At 39.5% G+C, this 24,630-nt stretch overlaps 1 protein-coding gene across 1 annotated transcript in view; it reads left to right on the top strand.

Moving 5' to 3' along the window:
* The first annotated feature begins 4,797 nt into the window (after nucleotides 1-4,797).
* LOC137266382 (uncharacterized) overlaps nucleotides 4,798-24,630 on the top strand; it is an 83,279-nt gene continuing 63,446 nt past the window's right edge. Inside the window, exon 1 of the mRNA XM_067801880.1 lies at nucleotides 4,798-5,453. Within this exon, the coding sequence (XP_067657981.1) occupies nucleotides 4,988-5,453 (466 nt within the window). The 5' untranslated portion in view covers nucleotides 4,798-4,987. The remainder of the gene's footprint in view (nucleotides 5,454-24,630) is intronic.

The raw sequence follows: 24,630 nt of genomic DNA, 5'->3' as shown, positions 1-24,630 counted from the left end.
ATCTGAATACTGTGGCAATAAATTGCGACATTACATTTCAGTGATTCATGTAAAAAGTCGGGCAACCAGAACATATACATGTATTAAGATTACACTCTCATATATGTACATTTATGATTGATGAAAACACTTTTCGTAAACACCATCATACACAACGTGTTTGAAACGAGAAGTAAGCCAAACTTTCAAAATGATTTAAGGGACAAGAAGTCAAAGGTTTCCGAGTTTTTTCAAGGGTTCATCGAGCAATTCCACGACAGTAAAATCACACACAGCCCCAAACAAAACGCTCGTACCTAGATAAAGGGTTATAAATGGACTGCTTCACGCGCTAGAAACACAAACAAATCTCAAGGCAGCTATAAATATCAATTTTCAAAACATGTATCTTTTAATCATTTCCGGAATTCAGGACCTCACGTGTCATGCTGGAACGGCTCGTCGTTACTCGATGTTTACCGGGATAAACGAGAGGTGCTGAATGAGTCTCGCGATTCATGACTCAAGTCGTCATCAAACCTTTCAATGTCAACGTTAAATCCATCCAGACGCAAGAATTTCGGGCATCGAAATGGATCAGCTTTTCCAAAGTGAAAGTGCGCCTTTAATCTTCATGAGAAAATGACGCCAAATTAAATTGCTCGATTCTGTAACAGTGTTGAAGGCGTCAGTGACTGGGGCTCTGATTGCGGGGACTGTGTCTGGATGCACGCCGACAGAGACGACAGACAACTTCAACATGCAATCAGTCGACGACATCGGTAGTAGCGACATAGCAGAGTAATTGATCCGAGTCGGAAACAAAATATTAGACAATCGGCCATGACGTCTGTCTGTAAACCCGTGATTCATTCTCGTGGGACATTCAGCCATCCTCGGATATTTCCGCCTTACTTCGAAATTTTACATTGAAACGAAGATGTGAGGCATTGGCATATGTTGAAAACGTAAAGATTAAATACTAGTAATTCACATTAACACACTAAGAGAAACAAATCGAAACAATCTGGAATATTAAACGAAATTAATGTAATTCTTGAAAAAGAAATGTTATTCAGATTGGTAAAATGGCAGTTGTAAACTGTACAATTCGACCGAACCAAGGCCAGTGCTTATGTAAATAAATTCTGCACGTGTTTATCTCAGTATATTTCAATTCATGAACACGTATGTTGAGTTTTAAAAGCCCCTGCTTGATTCGTCCTTTGAATGAAGAACAAGTATACATGTATCCTGTTTCTCATAGAACAGGAGACACATTGCTTTGATTGGCGACCAATTTATTGAACGACATCCATTTTTTTTCTAAATACACCAAGGTGTTTTCATTCATTACGCAAAGAATTTGAGAATCACAACTTCGCATGCCTTCACTTTTGGAATACCTTAATGCCGTTTGTTTAGCTATTTGAAGTCTTGACATGTTTGGCTGTTTGTTTCCGAGGATGGCATCGTGACACAACCCAAGCCAACAGATTCAAATTTGAAAATTCTCAACGGCTTTGTTCTTTGATAATAGATAAAGATTTTAAAAAAAAGACAGAAAAAGGAAAACTAGCGTGCATTTGTTTCCGGTGTAGGTGCAACGCGGGTCACCGTGACCTTAGCCCGAGATGGCGGCTTGCATTACAAGAGGAATGTGTTGTTGACATCACCGGAAGCCAGGGAGAAGATGATGTTGTTTTGTTTAAGTCGCGTGTGTGGGAGTCTGTCGAGGCGTTGCCGTTGTTGTGAAATATTCACGTGTCAAACACGGAAAGGGATCTTTCGGTTAATTGCACAAAGTGAAATTTTCTGGATCAGGTTGGAGGTATATTGCAACCGTGGTATACTACGTAGCGAAATGTTATTTAGAGAGTTTGGTTGATTGTGCCCAACGGTATTTCTGATGCACCAAGTAGTACTTTGGAGGTATTCCCAAAGTGATATCTCTTGAGATCCTTATTAAAAGCATAATTTCCACAAATGCCACTGGGTCTCAGAATATATACTCCGCGAGAGATCACATGCCTTCCTTCTGAGGGAGTCCAGCGGATGCCTGCATCAGGTCCTATGTAATGTTTAACTGTGATGCAGATATGTTGACATGTGACCGGAAGGGGTGGAGTCCTCTTGTAGGAAATGGGGTTGTCACAGCATGGCCAACCCTTACACACACACCCGTACGCTAGGGGCACTTGTATAATATGCATGTGATATATGACTGAATAGAGACTGAAGTGGATCATAGTGATGGGTTACACATTTACTCACGCTGGGGCTCGATCAGGTGACTCCGGCTTGATCCCCGAATGCTTTAACGCGTAATGTACTTTATTCACACTTTGGCGTACCTGAAACTGGTGCTGAATGGGCCGGTAGGGTAGATAATGCCGAAGACCCGGGTTCGATTCCCCACATTGGTACACTGCCTGAGACAGTGATATTGGTAAAAGTGGCGTAACACTAAACTCACTCACTCCAAAGAATGGAATGCCGTTGTCACATCTTCTGTCGGTTACATCGGGTTAAAGAACGTGTGTTTATCTTCTGTCGGTTACATCGGGTTAAAGAACGTGTGTTTATCTTCTGTCGGTTACATCGGGTTAAAGAACGTGTGTTTATCTTCTGTCGGTTACATCGGGTTAAAGAGCGTGTGTTTATCTTCTGTCGGTTACATCGGGGTTTAATACCCTGGAGTTATCTTCTGTCGGTAACGCGTGGGTAAATGCCGCCTCTTCAACAGCTTGACTGATGTATGCAACACGACAAGACTTCACACACCCACTGCACTGTAGTACATGCGTTAACTGTACCCAAGTATGTCTTGGATGGTGTACATGATTGTGATGTCATATTTCCAGATGATGAACTTGAAGGCAGATATAACATGATCCCAGCAAGCTAGTTCAGGTTCCGTTGAGACGTTGTCCTCCACGACGACATGCACGTCTACAACGTCCAGTGTTGTACAAAAACGTCATGGTAGATAATTAGACCCGGCTGCATTACTAACCCAGTCAAGGGGTTTTCACAAGAATATGTCAGCCTAAATGATGGATACGTGTCGTACAAAACGTCATTGTTGCATGATTCTGATAACGTAAATAGCTTGCACTTGTCAACCACTGTTGCCTCGTAAGAACTCAATCAGGGCTAATGGGTGGGCAGATCATACCCATACCATGGATTCCATTGCCTCTTGATCCACCAAAACGGCCGGTACATTATCGTCGGTGACAGGACGTTATCCAACACATCACCGGGGCTAATTCGAAGGACTTAGGGCCCTAGTCGAATTCGCGTATCAACACACTTTGTAGATGGGTGAGAGGATAATTTGCTTGTCAGTGCTGAGATTGAAGGGACGGAACGCTGAGAGTAATTCTACTTCAGGGACTCGGGGGCAGACATTGCTGGCCATCAATCATCACACGACGGTCAGCAACAAAAATTAAATAATTTGAACCGAACGAAATATGATTAGTTATTTTTAACGTAAGAATATCAATATAATTAATTTCGATAGTTCATCAAGAAAACGCACACATTGCTGATTAATCACTAAAACGAAAGGCATTCATTTCACTCGTACATGGATGCAAGATAACAGGTACAAGATATTTGTTGCGCAAACGCCCCATGGTCAGTACTGAGTAGGGTATAGCACCTATGACGTTGTTACATGTGATGGTAGGGAAGAGCGTGAAAAAAGATTGACATTTCTTTGCTACGTTGTACCCGATGGGAATCTGATTGCACACTGTGACTCTGGGAGTGGTAACAGATTTAAAAATGTCAAGAGTTAATTTATCATTTTTTTTAGTTTTAGGCATCATTGGCCCTTTCTTCTGAGAACTGAAATGGTACACGGACATTGACATTTCTAATCAACGTCATTTCTCGGTAATCGTCCAAATCTGTGAAGTCTCTAAATTATAGTTAATGGTTTCTCAATCGCCGCCTATTTATCAGTTTTTACTCTGAAAACTTTATTTTGAAGTCTTTGGGTTTCTTAATGACATCTTCAAACCATGTGGCATACATATAAACAGATCCAGTTGATAAATTCTTCACGATGCCTTAACATTGCTGACATTCTCATCCGCAGAAAGAAGACAACACGTGCAGCAGACACACGGCAGACGAGAACGTTAAGAGTAGACGACAGGCAACCCGCAGCAATTTTGTAACTGTAACTCCGTTTCTTTTGTTTTTCAGTAGTCGTCGATGCATCTGTAAGGCACACAACTCCACAATGGGTGAAAAGTTGGCAAGTTATTTGCTAAACAGGGAACGCGGCATGAGATAGAAGGGCGAATTACGCATTCCCGCCACAGAGCGCGTGCGTGTGAAGTGCCGTACGACAGACGATACCAGCACTGCACGTGGGTTGGAAGCAGAACTTTTCAAGGACTTTCCAGATTCTTTAGCACTGAATTCTGTGTGTGAGTGTTACAAGAAAGTGAAGTTAAATATACGCTTTCATTAGATGGTGGTGGTGTTGAGAAGGGAAAGCCGGGAAGATTGTTGTAGTGGCTAGAGGGCCGTGTTTACATGCTGAGCCGGTACAGCTTCCTTGCAACACGGAGTAGCTCTACCTGGCTGTTAGTGGCTCGACGCCAGTTCAGTTCAGTCCGCCGACAGAGAATGGACACATTCGGCTTGGTGTCGGAAACACGGATATACACGAAGGATATTGCTTACAGTACCATGCTCTGGATCGGATAGGTGCTGAAATATTGTATTGTAGAAGTAGAGAGTGCACTCGTGTTTGTGTTGGGTGACCGGATGTTTATCCCCAAACTTTGAAAATATTCTGCATCATGATCACCACTTCGGAATAACTGTGGAATGACGGCTTAAAACTCGATATTTTGGGATATTATGAAACAGCACGGAAGTGGAACTGTTTCGTGTGCCAGTAGATCAAGTGATGGGAATCTGGAAGGAGCTATCTAGCAGGGCGCTCTAACACTTCAAGCCGGATTGTATTGAGTGTGTAACAATGGCAGGAATTGTTACCCACAGTACAAGTTTGAATTCCTTCTGGTCCATCATCTATTGCCTGTTGGTTTTAGGAGTGCAAAGTTATGCCATATATACCGCCGTTGGGCGTTATAATGAGGCGTCGGGAAGGGCGTGGCCGAGTGGTCAGGACGGGAAACCGGGTGAGGTACCTGCTCACCTTGCCTTGATCATCTTGTCAATTCTCGTACTACCTTTCTTCGTACTAACTGCGTGGGTCCGTGTGGGGAACTACGGTAATGACGGGATTAAATTAGGCCGAGATCATGCCTTGAATACCAACATGGACGCATTCTGTAAAAAGATCAAGAAAGGAGGCATGAAAAGAATTTGGCAACATTTTTGTCCCATGGCTCAAACATTTCATTTGATTTCCGCTTTCTTCTTGGTCTTCCCCGAGACGATGTTGTCGGCGGCGGAGGTGCTGCACGGCTACAGGACGACGGGTAGGTGAACGCTTCAGTTGACATTTATTAATTTGTAGTTTTGTTCCAGCAATATTGGACGGGTGTCAATCAAACCAAACATTGTTAGAACACGTATTCACAAACACTCGCCACAGCAGAGAGCGTAAATAGATGTTTGTGTTATTATGTTATCTATTCTAGTAGGTCGGTAACAAATCTGGTATGTCAGATGATAAATCAGCGTGATCCCAAGTGCCTACCTCCCATGTCAATGTATGTCAATGTGTCATTGTTGATGATTGCATATACGCAATGTGCATAGATCAGCACACATCCCCACTAGATACGATTTAGAAATTCAGCTTATATATGAATTAACACTCTTTAAAGAAAGTCACTCAATCAAGAGATTATTTTCTAAGATTTGTCAATTCATTTCAGTTTGTAATTAACTTCTGCCATGTGTTTGAGCTCTGAGTATATATCAGTTATATAACCACCCAGGTGTATGTCATAAATAGCACTTCCAAGAATGCGTCTCTGATGAATCTTTCTTTTATTCCCCAAGCTCTTGTAACAAGTACATCCATTGGTTGAGCACATCCTCGTTCACACAGTTACGGAAGCGACGGTCATCAAGAGTCCATTATCCAAATTACCGTTGCCCCCGTAACCTCTGCGTTAGATGAAGGGAGGGGTTATCTCGTGAACATCTGGTTTATGGGTGGAGGCTGCGGGTTGTAAAACTGCACTTGTGCTAATAAATCTGCTCTAATTACGATGAGACGACAAGGTGCTAAGCTGTGAGACGACATGGTGCTATGCTGTATGTAATTGGCGTGTCGTGGCGGCCTGTGTAAAACACGTGCAAGGTCGTGATGTCGAGATACGACGCCTGATTGATTTGTCTGATGAAGTTTTGATGCTGGACATATTGATTCCAGGTTCGTGAGTGTATGACAGAGTTATCGGCCTCCATGATAGATGTGTCAGATTGATGTTCAGGTTTTTGCTCTCACCAAAAGTGGATTCTGTTGAAAGTCGTCAGGAAGACAGTTTTATGTTTGATGTTGTTTGATAGATGTTTGATAAGATACTTGATCGGCATGAAGTTAGGTAATTTAGAATGAGAATTTGTGAAGTTCTTGCACACATTATTTTAGGTTCTCCCTTTCCCCTTAAATCAACTTGGGAGGAAATAGATTTGTATGAGAAATGGATTTATTTTATCAAGTAATTAAGCCAATTTCATCAAATGCATGTGAAGTAATTCGTTATTTTGAAGGTAAGTTAAGTGTTTGTGGGGACTGATGAACAGAGTCAAAGAATAAACAAACACCAGACCAAGAAGTTACCATCACAAACATATTTGCATTTCTTGAATTGCTCAAATTTGTTGGATTGAGACTGATTTTGTTTAATCCATCCAGATTAATGCAGGTTATCAGTCCATATCACAATGGATCAATGCAGGTTGTCAGTCCATAATGCAGATTATCAGCCCATATCACCATATATTAATGCAGGTTATCAGTCCTATCACAATGGATTAATGCATGTTATCAGTCCATATCACTATGGATTAATGCAGGTTATCAGTCATATCACAATGGATTATTGCAGGTTATCAGTCCAGATGACTATTAATGCAGGTTAACAGTCTTATCTCAACGGATTAATGCAGCTTGTCAGTCAATATCGCGGTTGATTAATGCAGGTCCTGAGTCCATATCGCACTGGATTAATGCAGGTTATCACTCAATATCACAATGGATTATTGCAGATCATAGGTACACAGGAGGGTGAGACAAGAAAATGGGAAGACGACAAATACATTGAATGGATTGTAATCTCTTGCATCTTCGAAATATGACATGGTCACTCATTGATAAAGTTGTCCCATTCTCCCCAGTTCCTTCTGTTGTGGAGCATAGTAACCATCTTTGGGTGTTCTTCCTTTGAGTCCATAGCTGACACTGTTTGCCCCTGGCTGCATGGAGGCAGTGTTCCTGTGGCAGTCATGAAGTAGACAGCTCATTGTTGGAACATTACACACAGATACTTGGTGTTGTGTTTGGGGGTAGTTGGAGCAAAGACAGTTGTGGTAGAATTCTGGAAGGAGGGGGAATTTGTTTCTGACGGATTATGAATCATACTGGATGATAGGAGGAAAGTGGTCTCACTATTCTTCCATGGAGTAGAATGAAGAGATATTTGTGAAACGGCTAGCCGAAATGTGAAGTTTTGAGAACAGAAATTTGTCAAGGGTAGTGATTTTGAATGGTGAAGTGACAGTTTTTATCTGACACTTTCATTGGTAAAAAGTAGCAGTCTTGTTGTCATGAAATATCTTCATTCCTTCTGTTAGTACAGTCACTGAAACAAAGTGGGTGTGTCCATCACCAGATATAGAAGAATGTTAATGGCTGCTGAAGAAACTAGTCTCAGTTGTGCGTTGTAAGAGGTGCCAAGTGGCACTATGAATTATATTTCATGTCAATAAAAAGAAGAAATGTGTTTTTGCTTTGTCTCACTGTTTAACCTGTTTTTTACTTCCATCAAGACCAATAAATGGGAGATGGTCTCAGTAATTAGTTTTATTTTCTACTTTATTGCATTGCACACGCTGTGAAGTGCAATGTTAGAATGCTTCTGTATTAAAGAAATTGTGAAGTTTTAAGAAAGCCCAATTAGACACAGTTTTATTGTCAAGCGTCACCTCAAGGGAAACTTGGATTCACAGTTTGAATTAAACCATTGCTTACTACTACTTCCAACCCACCAACTTCAGCCATCCATCTCTTCCCCCTCCTCACGTCCCCTCCCCCCCCTTACACACACACACACACACACACTCTGTCTTTGCTATTGATCACTAAAAGTGTGATAGTATCAACACCCAGACCTTCCAACATTTCAATACATTTCTGGAGTTCCAGACATCTTGCAATAGCTTTTATCAGTCATCGTAATCTATAATGGATGTCCTGATATTGTCTGTATCTGCCTCACATCCCTATCATGTTAAAATATCCTGCAACTGGAGTTGTTGCATGTATGGAGACATTCAAGCTGAAGTGGATACTGTTAGAGATCTGAGCAGCCTTTGATCCAGCTATCTCTAGAAACAAGGCTTATCTGCCTTCTCATCTCTAATGAAGCCCAGGTTCTAGGTACATTGTCCCAATACAAGATGTCCCTCAAAGCTGCTCAAGAATAGATTATGTGAGTTTAGATTGTACCCCTTCAACAGGAAGCCATGCTCATATGCCCCAAAGTGTTCAGTACAATATGGAGTGAGTTTGGTTTTATGCCACTTTTAGCAATATTCCAGCTATATTCCAGCAATATCGCTTGGGTGGGGTGGAGGATAAGCATATGTGATATAAGATGCTGGTGTTGTGTTATAGGGCCCTGAAGTGTTCAATACCATGCAATAATCTGGTAAGCTGGGAATTGTTGTGAAGGCATTTGCCAAACCAGATATCTTTTCACCTGAAACCTGAAACCTTTCACCTGAAATGAGGCCAAGTATTGTTTTTATAAGCAGGTTGTAACAATGTTTTATTCCATGTGCCATTTCTTCAACAATCAGTTCCACTAAAGAAATTTTTGGGACAGTAGTTCTTGTATTGTAAATCCTGTAATCCTTTATGTATTATGTATGTTTCCAAGGGTCTACAAACCATATATCGGTACATGTCAGTTCCTCGATGAGCCATGCTAGGAAATATAGCTCCCATCGTCAGTCCTGTAACCTAAATGTGGCCAACATGCAGGGGCCAGCAGTGCAGAGAAAAAGGCAAAATGTTGACTGTCAACATTACTTGAGGATTACTTCACAAGGAAATTGGCAGTTCATGAAAGGATTATTACTTTTGTCATCCATTTTAAGAATTTTGAGAAAATTAAGCAAAAAAAGCATGTTATATTAAATATGCAACTTGAAACAGTCCTCCTGTTTAATCTCAGTATATTGTTTGTTTCATATGTTTGAAGGTAGTGGGTTGGTAAGCCGTTTCCTTCCACCTGTGGGTGATATACGTTCATATATGAACCAGGAAGATATGTAATATGGCCCAAAATCATATGGAAACAGTAAATACAAAATGGAATATTTTTATCTCTAGTGTATTCACAACAGGCATAGTATGATTTGTGTTTAAATTAACCGTGAAATATGATATTAGTTGAAGGAAATGGAAATTAGTAAGAAAAATAATAAAAGTTGCCTGTGATGTACGCCTAGGAGAGCCAGTATGTTGTTTGGATTATCCATTTAGACTTAGAATGTTCTAGGCTCCAGATTGTGTTAATTAACGGGGAACCTTGCCAACATGCTAACTGAATTTACATTTGTACAGGTTGTCTGCAGGCTTGTTTCAAAGGGTTCTGGTGGAAGTATAGTAAACAGTTATTAGAGAAGACTTGATGGAAAGTGATAATTTGTTGTGTGCTTATGAATGTCTAATTACGATTGTAGGCAGTTTGTTTCAATAGAGCTGGTAAGATGTGTATATTGTTGGAGAGTGTTAAGTGTCATTCTTCATACATCTGAAATAACATGCTATGATTCTGTGTTCATTTTGAATTATTTTTTGACAATCATTAACTACTTTTAATTAAGTTATGGAATACAAGATGGCTTTTGAATGTTCTTTCCATGATAAATTTGTTACATCATTTTAAGTTTTGAACTGAATCCACACTTTATCTTTGAAGTGAATCCACACTTTATCTTTGAAGTGAAATTTACAGGCAGGAAGAGTAATTTAATAAGTTGTGTTTTTTCTGGGAGTTACCACGGAAATTGAGCTAATGTCAAGTACAAGGTTGTGAACCTTCATGGGTCAGAGTGACCTTAGTACCCTGATTCATTTATTACATTAAGGGATGGTGGTATAGTACAGTGTATAAAGCGTTAGCTTATCACGCTAAGTCCTTGTTTGATTCCCCAGTAGGTACATTGTGTGAAGCTTGTTTCACCAACTCACGTGATCTATCTCACTCTCTATTAGGCAACATGATCCTTCTGATCAAAGTTATCAGGCACTAAAACATGACCAATACTTCCACAGACCTGACCTAGTATGTCAGATTTATAATCTGTCACTTTTAATTTCTGTTGGATATCTGAAACAGGAAGACTGCAGTTAAAATGTTCATGCATCTGTTAAGTAAAGGGAAAGAATCATTTGATCAAACCCTGATGTTGCTGGAAAAATAGGCAACAAATTGTTCTTCACATTGAGAGGAGCACATTCTTTACATGGCACCACTGATGTGCCAGAGACTGGGAGCCATTGGAGAGAAGGGGGAGATTGCCTTGCTTCCACTGCACATATGGTTATCTTCAAGCACTGAGCAGAGTTCCTGCATGTTGTACAGCCAGGATGCCAATGTTCTGCAGAGTTTGAATAAATTACTGCTTGTAGCTTGTATCATATGACTTCTTAACTTGATATGTTTGATGAATGGTAACTCATATCACTATGACAGCACACACAAACTCTAAAGAGAGGATGGCAGATAAAAACAGACTTGACAGTGAAAACACCAGGTTTTTGAGCACTATGACTTCAGGGATGTTCATCTTGTCTTACAACAATCAAGGATTAACAGAATAAAACACAAACTTAAGAATGTTCACTTCCCTTCACTCCACTGTGAAAGGTACATAAAACAAAGCCTTTATCAGAATTGATATTTTATCACCTTCAACAAATGAAACTTCAGTCTATTCAAAATGTTTACAAAAAATGCCATTAGTTGGAGAATTAATGAAACTTGTGTAGATGTGACTATTGCAACAACTTTGCACTATCTAGTCTTGGGGAAACATGCTTCACATACAGGCCATTTTGAATGCTGGAGATGGTTGTGTTCTATCAGTCTGTGCATTTCTGATTGCTTGCCCATCCATAACACTTATGCTGAAACGTGGTTCTAAAGGCTCCTAAATCTTGTCTTAAATAGACTTGATGTAGGGATCTTTTGGAAGTGAAGCTTTATCAAGATGAGTGTGTGTGGACAACTGACTGCATGTGTGTGGATAACGTTCTCTGCCAACTTTCTCTAGAGTTTTGTAAGATCAGGATAGTTCCTTTGATCTCCCGAACAGACTTGATCTTGGGACTTGATGGATTATTGAGAGGCTTACACTGGACAGAGAACATGATAGAATAATTGATTGTATTTGCAATAGTTACCTGCAGCTGTCAGTCTGGCTACTTTTCAGAGCTATTCACAAAAGCTGGATGTCAGTGAATGAGGCATTTGGCAGTTTATTTAATGCTTAGACACACATATTTAATCCTACTTGAAGGATCACTGGAGCCAGAAGCCAACAACTGTAAAATATATAGTGACGACTAAAGATGATATCAAGGTTTCCTGGCGAGTGTTAAAGGTGAATTTTGTGTGTAAGTTTCATGCTACATATGATGACAGGGGTGGTGATAAATGGTATAATCCTAGATGGAGATCTAAATGGCTAATGATGCGTCTTAAATGTCTTTCTCAGTACTTGTCCTTCTTCCCATACAGGAGCTAATGCATGCCTTTTTAACACGTGATGGAATTTTGTTAGAAAATGATTTTATCAGTTTTTCTCTTTCCCATGACTTGAAGATAAATGATGATGGGTTTTCCTTACAGACCTACATGTAACTTAGTGTTTGATCAGTATAGGTTATTGTGGACTCTATCTGGTGGAAAATGTTTCTTAAGATCTTGTACCTTCTGAAATGCATTTCTTAGAGATCTGACAGCACCATATGAATGTATGTGTCTGAGAGATGTAATTCGCTATTTGAACATGTGTATGAGAGATCTAACTTCACCACATCAAGATGTGTGTCTGAGAAATATGACTTAACCATTTTAAGATGTGTGTCTGAGAGATCTAACTTCACTATTTGAACGTGAGATCTGAGAGATCAGACTTCAACATTAGAAGATATGTTTCTGAGAGATCTGACTTTACCGTTCGAAGATGTGTGTGTGTGTGAGAGAGAGATCTGAGGTTACCATTTGAAGATGTGTGTGTGTGTGAGAGAGATCTGACTTTATCATCTGACCGTGTTTGTCTGAGTCATCTCTTGTCACCAACTTGTGTTCCTTGTTGATATTTTGGAGGCGGACTGGATCCTCATGGAAGAGCAGCTCGCTGGGATTTGTTGGCATAGCCTCCATGTGCTCAGGCTGATCTGGCCCAGACCATTACAGTTGGAAATGTCATACTGGCATCAGAGATGTGGATAATTAGTTGCTTTGAAATACATAATGCCTTCAGCTAAAAATATTTTTCACAATATGTTCTGTTTGATATGTCAGTGTCTTTTTCTATTTTCAGCAGTTACTCTGATGGAAAGACTAGAACCTCCAATGACAGTGTATCTTGGAGTCTGTTATGCCATGTTAAATGTTTAAAGCTTGGTGCCTTGTTAACTCTTTCTCATACTTGTTTTAGTGTAATCAAGTATTGATTATGGATTGAATTCTTGAGAAATCTGTTGTTGTTGTTGTTTACTTACCTAAAGGTGTTGGACTCTAGAACCCGGCTAATGCCCACTGATTGTTCCTGCTTCCATGTTTTCAGGGTGATGGGTTGTGGTTGTGGTAGGTTTGTTCAGGTATATGTGACAAAGTTCCTGGCAATGAACATTGCAGCTGTACTTTAATGGTAAATGTGTATCACAATAAACTTGAACAGTGATCTTTAGAAAGCTATCTTAAGACGTCTTGTAAAAGTGAACACAGTTAAAAACGTTTGACATTTTGTACATGATATTTTTTAAAGGTATCAGTAAGAGTTTAAAGATAACAGCTCGAATGTACAAAGTGTAAACGATTACTCAAACAACTGACCATGGAATGGTATCCTATTGATGAGCCCACCTTGCCAGTATTACTCATGTGAACCACATCTGCCGAGTATGGAACTTGTATTGTATATTAACAATATGTTGCCTTTAATTTGGAGGATGTGTGGAGAGCTTTTATATGTTTTCAATATGATGCCTTTAAGCTGAAGGGTGTGTGAAGATCTTACTGTGTATGAGACTGTAAGGAGATTTTGAGATGTCATTACTCAGATCTCCTGATGGTGAGACTCTGCAAGATCTGACTGAAATGTCTCTCACTTGTGATTCAGACTACAGTTCTAATCAGTAATATAGACACTGGCTTCCTTGTTTTAGACTGGCTGTTTTAACCACACCTTGTGTTCTGACACACACATCCATGTTGGAATAGGCTTTCTGCATGAGCTGTACACTTGATCAGTTGCTCTACAGTAAGACACAAGCAATTCGGTCTGGGAGATTATTTAATATGAAATATATTTTTCTATCCTGTTGTATCTGAAAACTCCCCTCATTTTGGAATATTGAGTTTGGAAAGCTTTGTAATGGAGTATGTTTCATCTGTGCTGACAGTATGAAAAGCAAGTACTGGTAGAATATTTGATTTTTTTTAAGCTTGTAATTCCAAGACATGTTTTCCAATACATATCTGAATGTAATACATCACTGCCATAGACGTCTTTCACATTAATCATTTACTTCCCTGCCTATTTATCTCTGGACAAAATTCCGCAAAGTTTCAAAATACTTTCCCTCCAATACTTGTACTCATTTAAAGATGGTGTGTTGCAGAAGTATTCAGAACTTCTATATACTGAACATGTTTCATCACCTACCTGAATGGACACTTGTGAAAAACGTTCATGGTGAATAAATTGTTTATCATGTCTGTCCACCACAGCTCAGTGGGTTCAACAACACTCACAGCTATATCAGTGTATGTCTGCTGGTTTCACCATCGCCAGGCTGGAGTGACGACAGGGATGTCTATTTTGTTATGTTTTAGATCCAACATTTATTTATAACTAGTAACTGATGATGTGAAAACACCTCAGTATCAGTTTCCTATTTGTCATGTACAATGCTAGATTGCATTAAGTTGTCATTGTTGTGAATAAATCTTGTGATAGAAAGAAAGAGGCAAGGTGAACTAAGTTTTATTATTGCAGTTATGTCATGATGAGTGCGCGTGTGTCTGTGTGTGTCTCTGTGTGTCTGTGTCTGTCTGTCTCTGTGTGTGTCTGTGTGTCTTTGTCTGTGTGTGTGTGCCCGCATTTCTACAAGACTGTTGGTGTGTGCTGATAATGGCTTCATGGTGCAAGCCCAAGAAGATAGCATCACACTGTTTCCACATGGACGCTCCACTCAGACAAAGAATACTGATCTTAGACCAACCAGTCTTTGTTTTGTCCAGATTTTGAAGCAGGGTAAGTGTATTATATGTTGCAAAGGGACACCTTTGACTTTCCGACAAAGCACATGACTTCCCCACTGAAGCATAATGCGTAAGTGAGTGACCCCTGTATCTGGGCCAGGCACACCAGTGGTCGATGTCACAAGCATCAAAAGGATATTGGTGATCAACCAGGCCACATGACCACCCGTTTCACACTGGTTCCACTCTGACCACAGTCGAGGGCTACTTGTCCCGATATTCAATCAGTTAGATTAGGGGGTGATGCTGGGAGAGGGAAGTCTGTTGAGAAGTCTGCACAGTCTGACAGGACTTAAATAATGACTGGATCTGTTGATGGTCAGGCGGCTCAGACTGACTTCAAACTTGCTGGATGGGTTATCCATTATATTTGAAAAACATTGGTTGTTGTATAAAATATATACATTAGGAAACTGTTGTACTGCAGGTGGCCACAGACTATTCTTCTGAATAATTTCTTAAATGCCATTGGAATATTATGGAAAGGATTTCCTCATTTACACAACTGAAGAAATCTAAACATGTTGAGCTATTATTGACTTGCATGTGAATATTTGGTTTCAGAGTTATATTGTTCATGAAATAGTGTCATATTTAGAGTTTGGACATGGTTAAATGACTTGGTCATCATGGTAGTACAAAACTATGAATAAATCCATCAATATCCATACTTGAAATATGGTATTTCCATGTGATTAATGATCTGTGTCAGTTCACATGTCACAGTGTTATACTGAACGATGGTCACAAACAGAGTCCTAGAATAACTGGAGTCAACGTGGAATGGTTGACATTCTTCTCCAAGTAGGCAGTAAAGGAAATAACAGCTGTGTAATATGGAGAACCGTATCTCATCCACATCTAATGTTGGCAAGAAAACTGATATTACTTCCAGATAAACATGCATGTTATCATGTCCTCATTTGTAGTTACAGATGCAGAGTGTCTCGTGTCAGCTCATTCAAACAATTCTTAATCATGATCGAGAATTTGCTACTCTCTGTGAAAATGAAAAATCCTAAACCGCTTCTATAAGCAGATAATTTCTGTGTATTACTGTAGTAACTTCACTCCTCATACTGTCTCCATGTCATCATACAACATTTGTTTTTTTAAGTGAAACTGTTACAATGTACAACATTTTTAAGTGGAATGTTTATATGTATTTGTTTTCTTTATACCTCTGTGTTTATATTTGTAGTTTATTTCTATCTATCTATCTGTCTGTCTGTCTGTCTGTCTATCTATCTATCTGTCTGTCTATCTATCTATCTATTTATCTATCTATCTGTCTATCTATCTATCTGTCTGTCTATCTATCTATCTATCTATCTATCATCTATCTATCTATCTATCTATCTATCTATCTATCTATCTATCTACCTTTCAGAGGCATTTATCTACCTGCTTAACTCCATTTCCAAAAATGTTTCTAAATCGCTTTTATCAGATATACACAGTGAAAGCAGGTTGTGGTCATTTGTGGTTATTTTTGTCAAAAATGCAATCAATAGTTCTAAACTAATTGCAGTTACTTAACACCTGGCTGCTCAGGTCCAGCACAGAGTCCACACCTTGCCATACAAGTACAATATGGTTGTTTATATCTTCCATATCAGGTACTGAGTGAGGGAGCAGGGACTCCAGCTGTAGGTACAGATCTGGTTAATAAACTGCATTTACCTTCTTGACGAAGCTACACCCAGCGTTGTATTGAGAGGGGTTGTAAACTGTCATGACACCTGCGTAATTGCCGCTTCATAAACCATGAAATCTGTCTGACAAGCTGTGATGCTTTGTTGGGATTGGAATTGCTGGCAGGAGTAGCAGCTGGACATTGGGAATTTGGGGAATTCTGGGATATAAACTGCAAGTTTAACTGGACTGGACACATCCCTAATTTACTTGTCCTGTTGTAGTATCAGACTTACCATCATCCAGATCTGATCATGTGTGTCAAACCAGGGAGCACTGCTGGCTTGGTGTTGAGGCAATTAAGGTTGTGTTTCCTTATGCTTGGTAAATTCTTTTGCTTGGTAAATTTTTTGTTGTTGCGAACAGTGTTCAGGCTACATTGTGGTGGTCAGTAAATAATCAAGCTTGGACCAATCAATCCAGTGACTGACATCATGAGCAACAATCTATGTGACAAGGATGTAACTACATGCATCAACCAAATCAGCAAGTCAAATCAACCAATTGCTTCTTTCGACCATTCGGAGACTAATTCCAAGTCATATTATGATGACTGTTGTCCTGTGTATAAGTGTATATTTTTCCCCAAATACTTTTGTCCTTATTAGAAAATATGTTCATTAAGTGAGGTTAATTGCTATTCCATAAATATAAGTTCCATGTTTCATGTAGATCAAGCCATGTAAACCTGGTATTGGGCAGTAATGAAAATATTCTGTATGTTTTCCATAGCTCAAATCCACACCCTGACCTGCATTACATGTCAGTTTCATTTTCAGCTCCCCTGGGAGTACAAAACCTAACTGTTGGCATGATGGCAGTCAGAATGCTAATATAAGGTTGCATCCTATTTCATTTTTGTCAGCTTCTGTGATAAATGGGTTTTCACTTTGAACTTGCTCTGTACAAGAACCTCCGGAGTATATATTATCCATATATATAAGCACCAAGGTGGTACAAGGTTAGAACAGGATTGCAACACACCTTGTTCTATGAAGAGACATAACTCATCAAGCAGTTGGACTTGTCAGCGTGGTTATTTAGGGGTTATCACAGGGTTGACCATTGTAAAGTACTAATAGTGACTATAATCACTGGTTTGTCTGGTCTGAATATTCTATACAGCTGACTCTCTGGTAAGTTGAATGTTTCAAGATGCATTGTTTGATGATAAACAAACATTCATAGAACTGCCAGTCAATTATGTCTTGTCAGATCATTCCAATAAGCATGTTTCAGAAATTGTACATGTAAAGAACGCTATGAAACCAGTATTGAAATCTCGACCAGTTTCATCTCATATCAGCAACACATGTTGCCAGAGAGCCATCCTCTGACAACTGGCTGTTTATTCAACACATGATGGTTCCAGTTCTGAGATCACACCCCCAGAATACTTGACAGATTCCAACTATTGTGGCCATGGTCTCCACATGTGTAGAAGATTCTGCATGTCACTGGCTGGAAAGAAAGCATCACAAAAACAACCTTGTAAAGGTTAGAGGCCATGACATGGTCAGAGGAGACTACACCAGACCTGGATCTCTGTGTGGAGCTGGGTGACATCTGAAACAACACTTGCCGGCTGGATCTGTCTGCCAACTGGAGTGTGACGACCACAGGTTCATACAGAGTACATGCATGTGGATGACTACAAGATCAATTTGTTATGCAAATGAGTTTATTTGATTTTGACAAAGAGAATGAGCAGATGACCTTAAACTGAAAGAGTCATGGAAAGCTCGGTGTGTGTAATATTCAATGAAGGGTTAGCTATTTCCTTGTTTGTAACAGGTCCAAGTCTTTTCACTTGAGATCCACAAGGGTGGGATGAAGGTTGGGATTTTACAAGATGTGATCAAGGCAATTTCAGTCCTGGAATTTAGGTTCATCCTCTCATTGTATATACCAGCCTGTCTGCTACTGACAACATTGATGAACCCAGGTGTAGACAGTGGACATGTTCAGGTACTGAATTCATAAACCTCCTTTGACTTCACACTGGTGTTCTTGCAAGGCAGTATTTCTTGTCACATCGTGATGCCCCATCGATTAGGGGGCATTACTTAAATGCTGTCCCTCTGCCCAGGGATTTTCTATGGAATAGCCCTTGACTTTGAACTATTACTTGTTTTGAAGATTGATATAACTTTGTTTACTCTTTCTGAAAATGATCATAAAATATCACATTATTGAAAACTTCCAGCACTATTGCAGATACATGGTATCAGCCTGTACCGCTACTGATTGGTGGTTTTATCCACTCAGCTACAAAGGACTGCGGTAAAGAATAAGATTGTCAGCATGAACCGCTGCCCACACAACATGGGTAGTGTGGGCAGAGTGTTTGCAATGTGCATGCAAGGCTTGGTGTCAGCTGTCTCATCCCAGTTAATGTCAACAGTAAATACCTAATACTGCAAGTATATCTAAAGTATATCTTTGGTCGGTTTATGAATATGACAAAAAATATGACCTTGCAGTGTGGATTGTTTCTCTGAACAGTATGACTGAATTGTCTGGTCCAAGCCTGTTTCATGGGCAGCCATTACTTCGGTAGAATTTTTGTGATTGCTGTATTAAACAACAAACAAACAAACAAACAAACACAGCAGTACCAGAGGGGTATGATAGTGTTGGCACTGTTTCTACCAGATGTCTGGCTGATGGATGACACTGGGCAGTAGTGCTTGGCATCACTGATGAAACATTTCAGTCACTCACAGTTGAAGACACAACAGTTTGCCAACTGCCCCGATACAATCACTTCCAGGGCTCAGAGCTGACTCTGTAGGTGTCATTGTGTTTGTTGAATTTGGTGGTAAGCATTTTGAAAATTCCTTTCACTTAGCAACTTGTTGGTTTTGTAAACACTGGAGCAGAGTCTCTCAGGCATTGTTTGGAAATGTATAATTCTGGTGTGATGTCTTGGTTTCTCGCACAGCAATACACAACAATGCACAACATGGCCGCATATGATCTTGATAGAAGGAATGGTTTACCATTAGTTGTGACTCTTTCTACTCCTGTCATTGCTTTTAATGAAAACATTTACCATTTAGAGACCATTCATAACTTATGGAGAGAGGGGTTCATGATGATATTAATGGTTAGGGGGTCGTCTGCTGTGCATACATGTACTTCGGGCAGGGGAGTTGATGTGTAATTGATTTTGTAGTACATAACATGAAGTCTGTTGGCTGTGTCACTCACTTTGTACATAACATGAAGTCTGTTGGCTGTGTCACGTACTTTGTACATGACCTGAAGTCTGTTGGCTGTGTCACTTACTTTGTACATGACATGAAGTCTGTTGATTGTGTCACTTGCTTTGTACATGACATGAAGTCTGTTTGCTGTGTCACGTACTTTGTACATGACATGAAGTCTGTTGGCTGTGTCACTTACTTTGTACATAACATGAAGTCTGTTGGCTGTGTCACTTACTTTGTACATAATATGAAGTCTGTTGGCTGTGTCACTTACTTTGTACATGACATGAAGTCTGTTGATTGTGTCACTTACTTTGTACATGACATGAAGTCTGTTTGCTGTGTCACTTACTTTGTACATAACATGAAGTCTGTTGATTGTGTCACTTACTTTGTACATGACATGAAGTCTGTTGGCTGTGTCACTTACTTTGTACATGACATGAAGTCTGTTGGCTGTGTCACTTACTTTGTACATTCGTAAACACACATGAAACTATTGAAATATGAGGCAGATACTGAAGTTGTGCCTTTTGTTGTTTACAGATATTGGGCATTTATACTTTTCATTATTTCCATGGAAACAATTTGAACAAAGTCTAGAAAAATTTCAAGCAACTGTCAGATGATTTGTTCTTTCAAATATGGGGGGATGGGGGATATTTCATTTTCTGATGACACTTGTTTTAATTCTGTTATTAAATTGCTGATGAATTATGTGTGTTTCCTTATGAACCACCTGCCAGACCTCATGACTTGACTATTTACTTGACCCTTGTTGAGAGAAGGAGGATTATGTCAGGGAAATATGGAAACTCTACCCATCACTGACATATCAGGGCTTGGGATCACAGCAGCTCAATCTTCACTCTCAAGTACTAAAACAGCTGGGATATTTCAGTCAGAAAAAGAGCTTTGAAAGAAAACATATCTGAATCTAAACTGTGATGATTTTTTTTCATCCCCCATGTAAATGAGGAAGAGATGTTCGACCAGCCTTGTCAGCATTGGCAATTCACATTGCAGAGTTGTGTCCCTTGCACATGCCTTCAATCTTTGACAGTGGGTTCAAATCCCACTGTACCCAACTTGGCAGCTTGGTTTGTCATCACCGAACCTACATGGGTAAACATTCCACATTTTTTTTATAATCACATTAAGCTGACATCTTAAGATGTAAATGGAATGTTATTTAAAGAAGCATTAAACCAACTCACTAACTCACTCACTCACTCACTGTGATTTGTATAGAGGCTGAAGACACCTGGACACCTTGACCTCCACTGTGAGACATGTCATGCTGACAGCTAGTTGGAGTTCTAGGCACTATACCAATGTAGGGTGTTGCAGGAGATAAGTTGTAGAGAACATTCAAGTCAATAAAACAGTTCCACATGCAGATATGTATAAATGTCCAAGGACATTTTATTTTAGTTAGATCACTTCTGTGCATCATCAACATAGTTTGTTCCTTATAATCAGAATTCTCACCTTGACTGGTGTATGTCTGAGAAAATTGGCACTTGTTGAAAATTTAAGAAAATTCATGTATATCAACTTGATTTGTTCAATGTAATCTAGAATTACATAGTTATATTGTCTGAAATGCCCAATGTATTACAGTCTTTGAGCAAGTGAAGGATATTCTGGTCTGCAATCTTGTAGACTAGGTGTTGAAGGAATACCTGTACAGTATGGCAGGTAATATGTCACTGGTATTTTATGGGAAGTTCCAAGATAATGTTAATGATAGCAATGCTGGTAGATATGGGAAGTTTTCTTCTGTATTACTAGTCTGTACTTCATTAATTAATGATTCTCTACAAAGATATATATAAGATTAGAAGAGACAACAGGACATGAGGTAGTTTCCAAACAACAATTCGTCTAGGTTTAATAACAATAACTGGAATGTAGTACCATCAAGTCAAGATGCTGCATGTAGATGCTTCCACAGGCAAAAGGCCCCATATCTCATTACACAGTAATATGTTGTCCCAGCACAATCACCAGAGGTATAATCCAATCTGCCAACACCTGCAGTTACATTCAAATCTGAAGGTAATAAGTAGCAATCATTGTGCTATTCCCATGGGTGTTTAATGTGAGTGTAAACCTCCAGTCAGTTTATTGCACTATCAGCTTTCCATAGCTTATTGAAGGTGGGAGTTAAACTGTCTTCATGCTTGTAATGCCCAGGTGGTCAGAACATGGCCAAAGAAAATGCAGCATTTCAGTCTGAGGTTTTGTTTGTGGAAGTATTCATGGTTTGTAATAAGATTTAAAGATTATTGAAATGGTTCATGTTGTTTGTGTAGACGATATTGCCAGTCAATTTACTGTTGTGTAAGGGATATGTTGGTGTCAGTGCTTCGTGTGCCCCAGTGCAAGTAGCATGGCCAATGATTAGTCAATGTCTGGTTGATAAGGTTCGTAGTATAGTACGGGCTGTTGATATAGAATGGAACAATGAAAGTAACAGTGCAACTGTTGAAAACAAGCTGTGACCAATACATCACGCAGCAGTAAAGGTAGCTAATCCTCTGTATATTTGTAGCAAAAAATGGAAAAATGTGTCTTCATTTGTCAGCACCCAGTCTTGTCAATAATGATGGATTTCATGAAAGTGGTATTATGCATGTAGTTTTACTCTGCACACAGCAATATTCCAGCTATATAGGGATGGTATGTAGATGATCAAGTCTGGACCAGACAATCCAGTGATCAACAGTATGAACATCGATCTACGCAATTGGGATACGATGATGTGTCTACCAAGTCAGTCAGCCTGACCACCCGATCCAGTTAGTTAGTTAGTTAGTTAGTTAGTTAGTTAGTTAGTTAGTTAGTTAGTTAGTTAGTTCTACTGTCCCACTTTCCTTCACTCTCACTCACTCGAGGGCCATCTCATCCACTGTCCCACTTTCCTTCACTCTCACTCACTCGAGGGCCATCTCATCCACTGTCCCACTTTCCTTCACACTCACTCACTCACTCAGTCTAGGGCCATCCCATCCACTGTCCCACTTTCCTTCACTCTCACTCACTCACTCGAGGGCCATCTCATCCACTGTCCCACTTTCCTTCACACTCACTCAGTCTAGGGCCATCTCATCCACTGTTCCACTTTCCTTCACTCTCACTCACTCACTCACTCTAGGGCCATCTCATCCACTGCCCTGCTACAACACTCGCTCACCCACCTGCTTGTTTTCCCTCTAGCATCTTTCACAGCTTATGACTTTGACAGAACCTCTCCTTCAAAAACGTGTGCTACAGGCATGGATGATAGACGTTACACTTGGTAACTCTTCTATCATGGAGACAGTAACTCTTGTGTATTAGAGGTCAGTATATGTATATGTAAAGGGCAAAGCTACAGAATGGTTATGATTCAGAGAAAGTTGCAATAACTAGAATTTGTTTTCTGTAAGTTCTCTGAGAAACGTTGATTAGTGATACGGGTAGTTAGTTAATGTAGATAAGCAGAAAACAGTGAAGATGTATTTCATATTCATTCTGCATACTTTGGTTACTGATTCTCTTATACTTATCAACTTGAAATAATACAAAGTCATATATTCAAACCATGAATGTGAATCTTCATATATCCATGGGGGACATCTCCACACAATGTCTTTGACAACTACTGATCCAGCTGGAATATTGCTTACTATTGCATAATCTCCCTATCATTCATTATGTAAGTCCTGTGTTTTGGCATGTTTGACCACTCCATCTGAAAACAAGTTTAAAACAAGTTTATGTTTAATTTGTAGTGTAGTGTGTTTAACTTAGTGCCTATGTCAGTTCGATGCAGAAATAATTTTACTTTTCAAAGACTCCCAAGTAGCATATGTCTACTATACATGCAATTCTTCAAAGGTTCATTTAAATAGCACTATTCACAAGAAAAAAGATTTTCATTTACTTTTCAGAATTTTAGGCTATTTTGGTCATAAAAAATGATATTTCCCTTACTCCCCAGCAGTGTTTAAAAAATAAACACTTACCAGAATTGACAGCAACAGCATATGTTTTCATTGTACTTCGTTCTTTAGTGTGTTGTTGTTTCTGTCCATAGATGCAGAACAGCAGATGGCCTGGATAAAGTGCCAACATACTAACAGTGGTGTGGAATATGCTATTGTAACCACCACAAGTAGTCAAAGTTATTTTGATATTATATTTCACAACTTCACACAAGTTCCTTTGTTTATGCAGTGTCTTCATGTTATACAGTTTCACTCACTTTGCTTTGTTCACAGAGCGTCTACATGTTTCACAACTTCACACAAGTTCCTTTGTTTACACAGTGTCTTCATGTTATAGTTTCCCTCACTCACAGTGTCTTCATGTTACACAACTTCACACAGTGTCTTCAAATACACAACTTCACACAGTGTCTTCATATTACACAACCACTCAAGTTCCTTTGTTGACACAATGTGACAGTGACAGATTTCAGCAGTACTAATGGTTCAAGTTTATTGGTATTTTAAAAGTAGATTGGTGTTTCTAAAAGCCAATAAACAAAATTAAGTTGCTCAAAGATGAATGTCTGTTCGGACATCCTTGGATGTGAAGAGTACAGGAATGATGTTATGGGTGACATTTTGTAACAATCTGTCAAATCAACATCATGATCAAGATGTTATTTTTTTACTGCAAGATGAAGGGTGCATTACTGCTGACAGTGGTGTGATAAACATCAACTAATTATACATTCTACCATCAAGAATGGTCAAAATTGTAAAAAGTCCTGTTTGATGGAAGTAACTTAATAACAATTGTATGTGTCACAATATATCCAACTTAACCACCTAGGTTATCCCGGGAGTGTGAAGAGAGGCAGTCCTGAGACCTAGTATATTCTGGAGTGTGAAGAGAGGCAGTCCTGAGACCTAGTATATTCTGGAGTGTGAAGAGAGGCAGTCCTGAGACCTAGTATATTCTGGAGTGTGAAGAGAGGCAGTCCTGAGACCTAGTATATTCTGGAGTGTGAAGAG

The sequence above is a fragment of the Haliotis asinina genome, chromosome 15 (genome assembly GCF_037392515.1).
Source record: "Haliotis asinina isolate JCU_RB_2024 chromosome 15, JCU_Hal_asi_v2, whole genome shotgun sequence".
In the NCBI taxonomy this organism is placed as follows: Eukaryota; Metazoa; Mollusca; class Gastropoda; order Lepetellida; family Haliotidae; genus Haliotis; species Haliotis asinina.
The sequence above is the reverse complement of the archived record's forward strand: the minus strand, read 5'-3'. Positions and strand labels throughout refer to the sequence as shown.